Source organism: Bombyx mori, chromosome 8 (genome assembly GCF_030269925.1).
Source record: "Bombyx mori chromosome 8, ASM3026992v2".
NCBI classification, from domain to species: domain Eukaryota; kingdom Metazoa; phylum Arthropoda; class Insecta; order Lepidoptera; family Bombycidae; genus Bombyx; species Bombyx mori.
Genome location: NC_085114.1, coordinates 13,159,165 through 13,171,705, shown reverse-complemented (window position 1 = coordinate 13,171,705; position 12,541 = coordinate 13,159,165). Strand labels below are relative to the sequence as shown.

Sequence of the window (12,541 nt, the reverse complement as noted above, 5' to 3'; positions counted from 1 at the left end):
CTTTTCAGGCCATAGATTGTGGACATCAATGCGTTCTCTTTGCCGTGTACTTTTTCTTAGAATTTAGAGGCCAACATTTAACATTACCAGAACGTCGTGTTTCTACTATTTTAGTAGATTTTACTATTTTTAGTTTTAAAAAAAACAAAGGTTTTAAGCATGTATTTTTGTATCAATGTAATAAATGTAGTAATAACAAATTTAAAAATTAGAAAGTATTTACTTTATTTTTTAAAGCTTTAGAGAACATTATTTGCAAGAACAAAACGCAGCCCGCGATGACGTAATAGATAAAAATACGTCTCTCGAGTCGGGATCGGCTTTGAAAGTATAGTTTATTCGTGATTCGTCGACAGTCAGTTGAACCTTGGAGGTATTTCGATCGCCGCATTTCAACCGCAGTGTCGTCGGCAGTCCGATCTCGGTATTGCTAAAGTATAGAAAAATTTAAAAGAGCCGGTGAAAATTATTCAGTGATCTTAATAAACGTGTTGTGCTTTTTTATAAATAAAACGCAAAAATGTTCAGCGGAATCGCAGGTAAAGTTCGGAATACATTTTTGTTTTAATTACATAATTAAATGATGAATAAACGTAAGTTTATTTTTGAAGTGCTATTAGGTTTGCATGTAAGCATGTCTCATTTTTACGTAGATTTCGTTTCATCTCGGTAGGTCCGTATGAAATTACAAAAAATATGCTCGTCGTAATTAATAAGTATAATAAATTTACCAATTGAATCAGGTAGATATTAGGAGTAGTTTTGCTATGTATCATAATTTCAAAAATAAAACAAGATTAAAACAATTCAACTATGCGCACTATTATTTGTGTTTAAAATGCTCTTACCACGATTTTAATTTTAATGAGCTCAAGATTTTTAAATTTAAAAATCGTGGTAAGACCCTTTAGAATAATATTATTTATAAAATTAACTTTAACGATTCGTTTTACTCAACTATTCCATCGAAACGATTAGGTAACTATTACTACCTGATCTGATCTGACTTCTGTGATATATTCCTTACATAGGTACATAAATAGGTATATTTATGTATAATGTCATATACGTATGGACCACGATCAAATCATTCAAATCGCAGCTACCTACCGACCGGGAATAAATTTTTATTACGAATGACAAATGACGAATACATAAAACTGACAACTTCAATACCCTCTTGAATTTACGAAATCTATTTTTTTTTGTTCCACTGGCAAACGGTTCAATAACTGTCTAATCACTAGAGTTGATCTACATATTTTACGTATTTTGCGTTAGTTCAAGAACTGTCTATATCACTAGAGTTGATGTATTTTACATATTTTGCGTCGTATGTTTTTTTGTTGTTGCGACGGAATATGACTTCGCTGTATCGAGCATAGGTATAGGTAGGTAACCGTGTTGCGTTATGATCAAATGGCCAGAAGTGCCCTCCCTATACTATATTAATTGATTACCGGAGATCATAGGTCCAACCAACATGAATTCCTTACCTTGAAATGACATGAGAACGATATCTCTATTTCATTGGTTTAATATCCGTAACTATCACTTAAATCCGAAAGCATATTGCAGAATGTATTGCTTTACGATCGAAATGTGCAGAAGGGTGGTTACATAATATTACCAGCACATAATTTTCATAGGAATTAGGAGGAATGTTTTGTAAAGGAGATGAAACCACTACGGAAGATGGAGAAGTATCAGTAGGTCTACAAGGTCTAATATGTCTACACATTATAAGGTTACGAATGTTCTTGGGTGCTCATGAAAAACCCCATCTATCGCCATTGGCAATAAAATGAAAATAATACATTAGCAACAATTACGGACACAAAATGTTTGCATTTGTTGGATTCAGTTATTATACCTACAGACTAGGTAGGTATGTGGTTTCTAACACTTCAAACTTGGAATTCGAAAATAATTAACCACATGCTACTTTATACCCTATACGACTATAGAGTACACTTATACTATTTACAAAGTGAAAAGCCTTAAAAAATATCATACTACGCAATATTTTACCATGGGTCGGTGGTTTTGTAATCTCTAAAATCTAGAACCACCGGGTTAAGCATTAAGTCATCTGTCAATTAGACAGTCACAGTATAAACGTTATTCTAGGGTTTAATAGACGACATGATTCTAACCATAGATGATATAAAAATTACTTCATAAAGGTTGCTCACTAACCTATAATTCAGTTATCAGCATTAAAAATATACGGCTTAAAGGTCGCGTTACCAATACCATAAAATCGTGAAAAGTTAAAAAAGAATAATTAAAAAACTTAGTTAAACAGTAATCAGTGATCGCATAAAGAAAATTCTCATGAATGTATTCTAAAAATATATGAATCACAATACTATTAGATCATGCACATTTATAACATTGTAATAGGTTGTAAGGAAGTATGTTATGTATTAGCCGTTACAATTTTCTATCCACAACATTTTCTGTAAAGCACGTTTGAATAGTACATAGAATGACTGTATCTTATATTTTATGACACATTTGGATTTATATGAACTTAAATGATAAGTGGTAGGTTTGTACTGGTGGTAGGACCTGAGGTGTGAGTCCGCGCGGGTAGGTACCACCACCCTGCCTATTTCAGCCGTGAAGCAGTAATGCGTTTCGGTTTGAAAGGTGGGGCAGCCGTTGTAACTATACTGAAACCTTAGAACTTATCTCAAGGTGGGTGGCGCATTTACGTTGTAGATGTCTATGGGCTCCAGTAACCACTTAACAACAGGTGGGCTGTGAGCTCGTCCATCCATCTAAGCTATAAATAAATTAAATAAATAAAAAGTGTTATGCTTGTTATACGAAAAAAACTTATTTCAATCGTTTTCGACATAATATCGAAATGTTATCGAAGAACGCAGTAACTCTTGTTATAGATATACACGAGAATCAATATTAAGGACTTGACCAAACATTTTAGCTATTCAAACAATTCGTGTGGCGCACAAACATAATTGTACTCAAGACGACGCAATAAGGAAACACATTTGTCATTCAGTCCACAGTCTTCGATGACTTTAAACTATTATAAATATTATGACGACTCATGTCACGCAACGCTAAAGTAAATACTTTTAATAATTATTAAAATCGTCACAGTGTAAAGTTTAGGGAAAAGTAGTTTTGAGGATAGCATCATTTAAATCAACTGTAGCACTTAATTACCCATTACTCTGAACTCATATTGACAAAAGTTATCTTCCATAATTCCGGCGCACAGTAAATTTCGTCTGGAAAATCATTGCACCATACATAAAAAGAGTAGCCCACTGAATTTCTCGTCGGATCTTCTCAGTGGGTCGCGTTTCCGATCCTATGGTAGATTCTGCGAAGAAGTGCTCTTGCTGGGGCTAGTGTTAGCAAATTGTCTCAGGTTGAGTTTGCGAGCGCACCTACTGATACCTACCTCCGATTTTTTTCCTACCTCGTAACCTCGAGGAGTTATTCTAGATTCACTGAATTACTATCACGAACCGTAGCAAGAGATGTGCTTCGCAGAAGCTACCACCGGATCGGAAACGTGACCCACTGAGAAGATCCGGCGAGAAACTCAATGGGCTGTGTCTGTGAGTTAATTTATTCGCCGAGCCCTTCGTCGCAAGCGACGGGTTCGGCGAGAACGATGACCGGTGCTTGGGGTACCAAAAAGCACCTTTATTGGAACGGGAGGATCCGAAATGACGTGTTTGGGGAACGTCGACTGCTTTCCATTCTGTCCGCAGGATCGGGAATGTAGTTTCCGGCGGCCACGGTGAGAGGGTTCTCGTGTCGTGCCGCTTTATCGAAGTGAGCGTTTCCTCCCAAAGAACTATCCGCATAATTGTTCCGCGCGCAGTTAGAATAGCTATTAGGCTACCAATGATTAGTTAAGGAAAAAGTTACTGCACATTGGACACGGAAAATATTCGTGATGATAATTTTACAATAGATAACTCTCTATTAGATTACGTCACAGTCACGATATAATCATAGAAAAGTAAGAAATACAGTACAGAATCTTCTAGAAATACAAGATTTTCTATGTATACTACGTGTAACTTGCTAGGAAGTTCGATGACGTCATAGCGAGGCTAAGCCCGATCGATACCCACTGCAGAATGCAGCAGTCCCGAAGCTCGGTCGTGGTGATTCCGCGTCGCGTCGTGATGCAGTTATTGCGCAAGATAATTCAATAACGACTCTATCACAAATGTAGGTCAACGACTCTCTGACTGCCATAATGGATGGAACAATGTCTTTCTAATTAGGATTGGAAATTTTTCAACTGGACAGCTATTTGGGTTTCAGGAAACTTATTGTTGTAAATGAAATTGTTTAAGTCTAAAACAAATTTTTGAATATCACTTTACTTTTTACTGGTAGGACGTCTTGTGAGTCCGCACGGGTAGGTACCACCACCCTGCCTATTTCTGCCGTGAAGCAGTAATGCGTTTCGGTTTGAAGGGTGGGACAGCCGTTGTACTATCAAAACGGAAAACTTAGAACTCAGGTGTCTGTCAAGTGGTGCCAATTTTCGAGGTGAGTGGCATCACTTATGCTGTAGGTGTCTATGGGCTCCGGTAACTACTTAACACCAGTTAGGCTATGGGCTCGACAACCCATCCAAGCAATAAATTTAAAAAAATCAAAACGTTACAAATACCTACAACGAAGTTATTTCTAGGAACCGGACCCGAAAATTTTTCTTCAAGAACATTTTGAGTGGTGGTAGGACCTATTATGAGTACTGGTAGTAACCTCTTGTGAGTCCGCGCGGGTAGGTACCACCGCCCTACCTATTTCTGCCGTGAAGCAGTAATGCGTTTCGGTCTGAAGGGTAGGGTAGCCGTTTTAACAATGCTGAGATCTTAGAACTTATATCTCAAGATGGGTGGCGCATTTACGTTGTAGATGTCTATGGGCTCCAGTAACTACTTAACACCAGGTGGGCTGTGAGCTCGTCCACCCACCTAAGCAATAAAAAAAAAAGTTTCGACTCTTTCAACTTAGGGCAACCTCTGTGGAGTACAATGAAAGCGTTTTGAAGTCTGAAAAAAACATTTGATCTTGCATATTTCAAATACAGAACTGTGGTTATTTATCCTTCTTCCTTTTTGTTCTATCAGTCAAATCAATTTAGTAGATTAAAGAATCTCACAATTCACAAGTAAGAAAGTAGTCTGTGATATCTCGATTGAGGTTTTATACAAGATGGTAAATGTTAATCTAAACTAATATTATAAAGCTGAAGAGTTTGTTTGTTTGAACGCGCTAATCTCAGGAACTACTGGTCCGACTTGAAAAATTCGTTCAGTGTTAGATAGCCCATTTATTGAGGAAGGCTATAGGCTATATAACATCACGGTAAGACCAATACAAGTGGAGTACCAATAAAGAATGTTTCAAAATAGGGGTTTAAAGAGCTCCTTAACATTCTATAATTCAAAAATATTTTCACTTTCTTTGTAAATTAAATGGGGGGTAAAACTTAGCATTATGCCAAAGTAATTATTCCACGCGGACGGAGAGGCGGGCAAAAGCTAGTAATAAATAACTCCTCGCCTTTAGCGAGGTAACGCCGAAGCAAAATTTTCCAGCGAGCGGGTGAGATTACTCTGTAAGCTGACGGACGGATTTTTTGTCCTTCGGAAACGCGACCCGCTGAGAAGATCTGACGAGAAACTCAGTGGGCTGTGTCTGAGGGTTAATTTACTCGCCGAACCCTTCGCCGCAAGCGACGGATTCGATAATAACAGTGACCGTTGCTTGAGGTACCTAAAAACACCGATAATGGATCGGGAGGATCCGAATTGAAATATCGTCTTCTCGTATTAAAACTGTATAATCTCAAAACTTACTAATTTTACAGGAGAGTGTTTTAAAGGTTTAACATGTGGTATTTTTAATATTAATCATCTTTGCAACTTTTATTTTTTATTTTTTACCAGTTACATTATCTATCTTTTAAAGTAAGATAAAATTATGTAATAAATTTTGTTAATAGTAGTCAAAACATAGGTAAACTAAAAAAAAAACAAAAAAAACTAAACTACGCTCTTTTGACAGTATTTATCTACGAATAAATAATAAGTCTATTTATTCGTAGGTATTTATGAGAAAAATACTGGTGATACCAAATGATTCCGCATATTAACTCAATTTCGAATATTTTTGGAAATTGTACACTTTTAATGCGAAAAGACGATATATACGACGCGACGGTCGGAATGTTATCGTTCAGAACTTGCATCATCACTACATAGTATAAAATAAAGTCGCTTTCTCTGTCCCTATATTATTATCTGTCTGTCCCTATGTATGCTTAAATCTTTAGAACTACGCAACGGATTATGATGCGGTTTTTTTAATAGATAGAGTGATTGAAGAGAAAGGTATATGTATATGTATAATAACATCCATTAAATAGTGCAGAAATTAATAATAAATTACAGTTTCCGAAGCGAAGCGAGGGCGGGTCGCTAGTATACTATATGCAAGCTTATCTTGAAAATGTCGTTAGCGAGATACAGGCATCTGTCAAATATCTTACGTTCTGTGATAGCTACGCCCTAAACCTTTAGCTTAAAAACGGACGTATTTTTGACAGTATTCCTTTGGTACCGTCAATTTCTTAATAAAGTACAGTAAGGTTCTAGTACTGGTAGGCAGGTAACTGGCACGAGGTACTGTTATATCGACCGTATGTAATAGGGTGTCGATTGACAACATGTAAGCCGCGCAAGTCGGGCGAGTGCACGTGTACCGAAACGAAGCTAAGGTCACGGGCATTCGGTTGAATTCTGCGCGTTATTCAGTAAATTATGAATCACAAACACCGTTTTTACTCTCGTATGTGTTGTTCGTTTGCCAAATTTTAATACAAATCCACTATATTCAACAACTTTGCTTTAATAACGATTTTCACACTGTTGACTTTGTATATCGATTGAAATAGAAACTAAATATGTGTTACAGAATGCTGTTTTCTTTTTTTTAATACATTGAGGCCAACGTTGTGTTTAGTACCTTTGTACATACAGCCTTTGTTTAAAATACTTAGTATGAAACGATTTTATTGTGTATCTATATAAATCTAAATAAATACAGATAAATGACAGAACGGAAATGCATCATTTACAATAACAATAAATTGTACAAAAGCTGCCTTCAGCGAACTCTTGTGAATAAACATGTAACATTTAACTAACTAAAAATCAATTTGTATTCCGTTTATATAAAAAAAAGTGTAAGCCGTGTTTTATCAAAATTTAATTTTTTTACTAATTAATTATTTATTCTTGCAAAAACGTAAATTTTTAAATAATTTAAATTTACTAGTCTACTATTTTGTTTAACTATATTTACAAATAAAAAACAATTAAATTAAAATCATTTATTTAAAACAGTCCATAGGTGTATTTTGAATTATTGATGTATTAATAAATAAGATTAAAGTAATATTAATAAATGATAACGAATAATTTTGTAATAATAAATGATAATTGTGAATGTAAGAATATTGATCCAATTTTTTATTTAGGGTCGCCATATTCTGATATTCACACAATTAAAATATGTCCAAGAAAATATCTATCATAAGAGCTAAGCGGTACTTCACGCCTGGACAAAGACTTTTGCTCTATAAAGCACAAGTCTGGCCTCGCGTGGAGTACTGCTCCCTCTCTGGGCCGGGGCCACCGGAGTAGAGTTCATCCATACTACCTGGAGCCACTGCGGTCATCCACAGTGTGTTTCCAGAGGTCTTTTTTGCCACGTACCATCCGGCTATGGAATGAGCTCTCCCCTCTACGGTGTTTCCCGAGCGCTATGACATGTCCTTCTTCAAACGAGGCTTGTGGAGAGTATTAAGCAGTAGGCAGCGGCTTGCCTCTGCTCCTGGCATTGCTGAAGTCCATGGGCGACGGTAACCACTTACCATCAGGTGGGCCGTACGCTCGTCTGCCTGCCAATAAAAAAAAAACAGTTGTGCTTTTAAGAAAGAGTATGGTTTCGTTATGGCGATAGGGATAGATAAACTTACATTACCCCCCAGTGGACAGTGGTACACCCGCTCCGATTTAGTTCGTAAACCCTGAGTTTAATAAACAGACCCTATCTCGAAACTCGGAACGAAAACAAATACCGAGTCTGCACACGATGACATCACCAAGGCCGGCCGGTTGGGTTCCAACACCATTAATAACACGTAATTTCCATCTCTCTCTGATTCATTTGTAACGAGCGAGACGACGAATGCCATTTGGTACATTCTTGAGGGCATAGCACGATATTACTGATTGCACTAATTGAGATACATATGTACATACCTTGTAATTCGAACGAAGAGCTATTGAGGTTAGTACATTTCAGGGATTTTTATTAATTCCAAAGCTTCAATCTATCGAGAACTTTAGCATAAAAGAACAAATTATATTCATATTTTGCCATATAAATTATTTTTAGGAAAGATAAATAACCTAGATACCGAGTGCAGCGCCATCTGCCGGGCTGATTTGTAAATCGAAACCATTCTCGAATCCACCTGAAGGTACACAGAAAATTTCATTAAAATCGGTCCAGTCGTTTAGGCGGATTACAGTGACAAACACACGCACAGAAGAAATATATATAAAGATATTATCACCAGATTCCCGGTGCGCGGCTGTATGATTTGGTATTGTTATATGCGTTTTTTTTTATCCAAATTTTTCTATTGCCACTAAGAAGAATATTAAAGAAATGTACATCATGTAATCATCAAATGTAATCATGGGCTTTGAAATACTTAAATGCATTATAATGGAATATTAACCATTTAAATCCAGGGCGATTAATTTTTTTTGGAATTCAATATTTCTAGTCAGTGCCTAGTCATAATTTTTGAGAGCGAAACTATAGAATTATCTTTGAATCTATACATTAATATGTGAAGCAAAAACTTTGTACCCCTTTTTACGAGAATTGCGCGGACGAAGGAGTATGCAATTTCCCACGCTTATAGAGAATATAGAGAAGGAGTGCAGAATGCTATTTTTTTTTAAATATGCATTAAAAATAGATTAAATCAACAAAAAAAACATTACACACACTACAATGTATTTGACACAACACGCATGCATACTCTTTGTTTACTTAAATTTCCGAGTTTTAACACAATCACACGAGTCCAAATAATTGTACTTACCCGTAACGTTCAAAACTTTCTTCGTACTTTGGCCGCGTTTATCTCATTACGTACTTGTCACACGCGTGCTTGCGACGAAGGGATCGACGAACGAATTACCCCACAGACACAGCCCTTTGAGTTTCTCGCCGGAACTTCTCAGTGGGTAGCGATTTCGATCCGGTGGTAGATTCTGCGAAGTACTGCTCTTGCTAGGGCTACTGTTAGCAGATTCTCTCAGGTCGAGCCCGTGAGCACACCTACCCGTCCGGACGTAGCTGGAATAGCCCCTTAAGATACCAGCGAATAGGTAGGAAAAAAATGCACCTGAGTCATATTTTTAATTTTTTTTATTGCCCTTGTACTCAATTGCCTTTGTTGTAACTATACTGAGATCTTAGAACGTATATCTCAAAGTGGGTGGCGTATTTACGTTGTAGATGTCTATGAGCTCCAGTACTCACTTAACACCAGGTGGACTGTGAGCTTGTCCACCCATCTAATCAATAAAATAAAAAAAAGGAAGACGAGCATACGGTCCACCTGATGGTGAGTAATTACCGTCGCCCATGGACTTCAGCAATGCCAGGGGCAGAGCCAAGCCGCTGCGTACTGCCATGCGTTTACACAAAGAAAATAAATACAAATTAAGACATCTCATGTTCAAACTGATTAACTTATTGTAATAGAATACGCATTGTTCTAGTTACAGTTGAATAATTTTTGACGAACTAACAATGGAGGCTGAGTTAAAAGCATAGAAACGCGCCGTGTTAAGAACAATGCACGAAGCAGTATGTCCGAATATATATCCGAAGCAAATATCGCGTATTCCTAACCTGGCTTTAAAAAAAAAACAAATAAGAAATAAACTGGTGGCAGGACATCTTGTGAGTCTGCACGGGTAGGTACCACCACGCTGCCTATTTCTGTCGTGAAGCAGTAATGCGTTTCGGCTTGAAGGGTGGGGCAGCCGTTGTAACTATACTTGAAACTTTAGAACTTATATCTACAGGTCGGTGGCGCATTTACGTTGAAGATGTTTGTGGGCTCCAGTAACCGCTTAACACCAGGTGGGCTGTGAGCTCGTCCACCCATCTAAGCAATAAAATAAAAAGGTTTTTTGTACAAAGTATGACATTTAAAAATACCTATCTATTAAAGATCCATTCGCGAAACAGCTGCTCTTGAGTTCTTAGGTCTCCTTCGGAGGCGCTCAGGCAGCTGTTAGCAAAACTCACCCCTCCTGATTGAGCCCGTGCTCGCTCACCAGTCCTAGTGAAACCGTAAAAGCCTCCGGGCCACCAATAATCCTTCTTTCTTAAAAAAACCCTTTCAATGATAGATTATCTATTATAACAATATTATAATATCATCATAATGAACAAGGGCTTAGTATTCGGTACTTCTTTCAATTTCAATACAAACAGATTACTTTTTAATTGATTTAATATCTTGTATGTCTGCTCATAAGACCCATTTTAAAACGGTTCAGAAATTAAACAATGTTTCCTTTATGAATTGCGGGTGATTAGTGATTAAGTGAATTCAAAGTACAATAAATGCATTCAATTAATAATAGACCCAGATACAGGTGTAAATTAATCTTTGTTCAGTAGACCTTGTGATCGCGTAAGTGCATAGGAATATCATGCTTTTAAATAGAGCCCTTTTTATTTTTGACTATTGCTGAGATTGGTTGATGAGCTCACGGTCCATCGGGTGTTAAGTGGTCACAGGAGTCAATAAACATCAACCACGTTAACCTTGAAACATGAGTTTTAAGTCACAGTTTTTCAGTACAACGGCTGGCAATCCTTTAGGCTACGATGATAATAAAATGACTTTTACAGTAAGCATTTTACAATCTTATTTTACCTTTAAACGAGCAATTCTTGTATATATATATTCTGAATCTCGGAAACGGCTCCAACGATTTTCATAAAAGTTAGTATACAGGGGATTTCGGGGGCGATAAATCGATCTAGCTACGATTGATTTACAGAAAATGTTGTTTTATTCGTGTTTTCAATAATCAACTCTTCCCGACATCTATTGGCGAATAATAATACTATTTTTCTTACTTGAGGGCAACTAACCGCTTTAAAGACACAACAAGATGGCGTTATCAAAAAAAATAATTGCCACCCCCCACCTTGAGACACGGTTTGAAGGGTGGGGCAGCCGTTGTGACTATACTGAGACCTTAGAACTATATATCAAGGTGTGTGGCGCATTTACGTTGTAGATGTCTATGGGCTCCAGTAACCACTTAACACCAAGTGGGCTGTGAGATCGTCCACACATCTCAGCAATAAAAATAAAAAAAGACACCAGTTGTAAGGTCTCGGTATTGTTACAACGGCTACCCCACTCTTCAAACCAAAACGCGTTACTGCTTCACGGCTGAAATAGGCAGGGTGGTGGTGCCTACCTGTGCGGCCTCTCTAATGCTCTACCACCAGTAACTACGCAAATTTTATGTTGCGGGCTTGATTTTTATTACTCCATTCATTCCTTCATCGTGAAAGTCGGCACGTCCATGGTAATTTTACGCGAATTCAGTTCCAAATCATACATCCTATCTAATTGATCGAACCTAATTCTTAGGAAAGTCTTAATAACAGCACAAAAACTGCCGTTCAGACCTAACCCACGTAGACGGACGCGAAACCGTAAATTAAAATTTTATTTACGCTCGGATAGTTCATTCTCTAAATATGTAGGTATATTAAATAATAAATGAATTTGCTTATAGCCCATCTGGTGTTAAGTGGTTACTGGAGCCCATAGACATCTACAACGTAAATGCGCCACCCACTTTGAAATATAAGTTCTAAAGTCTCAAGTATAGTTACAACGGCTGCCCCACCCTTCAAACCGAAACGCATTACTACTTCACGGCGGAAATAGGCAGGGCGGTGGTACCTACCCGCGCGGACTCACAAGAGGTCCTACCACCAGTAAAAAAATACTTTATTACTTAATAAACTTAACAATACTTTGTTAACTGCTATGTTAAACCAAATTTATAATAAAAGCGCAAGCGTCTCGCATTAAATCGACCAGCTAACTGGTTGGCGAGGGTCGACACCATCTGTATATCACCCCCGATTACTCTCTTTAGACAACCCATACCCTGGGCCAGGAAGGTCAAGTACCTGGGCGTTACCCTGGATGCATCGATGACATTCCGCCCGCATATAAAATCAATCCGTGACCGTGCCGCGTTTATTCTCGGTAGACTCTACCCCATGATCTGTAAGCGGAGTAAAATGTCCCTTCGGAACAAGGTGACACTTTACAAAACTTGCATAAGGCCCGTCATGACTTACGCGAGTGTGGTGTTCGCTCACGCGGCCCGCA

General features: G+C 37.6%; 1 protein-coding gene across 50 annotated transcripts in view; it reads left to right on the top strand.

Moving 5' to 3' along the window:
* Window positions 1-307: 307 nt before the first annotated feature.
* LOC101736140 (perilipin-4) overlaps window positions 308-12,541 on the top strand; it is a 53,580-nt gene continuing 41,346 nt past the window's right edge. For 22 of the 50 annotated variants that reach the window (XM_062669866.1, XM_062669856.1, XM_062669843.1 and 19 more), the window contains exon 1: window positions 316-539. In XM_062669866.1, the coding sequence (XP_062525850.1) occupies window positions 521-539 (19 nt within the window). In that variant the 5' untranslated portion in view covers window positions 316-520. Of the gene's footprint in view, window positions 540-12,541 lie in introns of all 50 variants that reach the window. The other 28 variants (XM_062669867.1, XM_062669861.1, XM_062669844.1 and 25 more) reach the window with 3 other exon arrangements.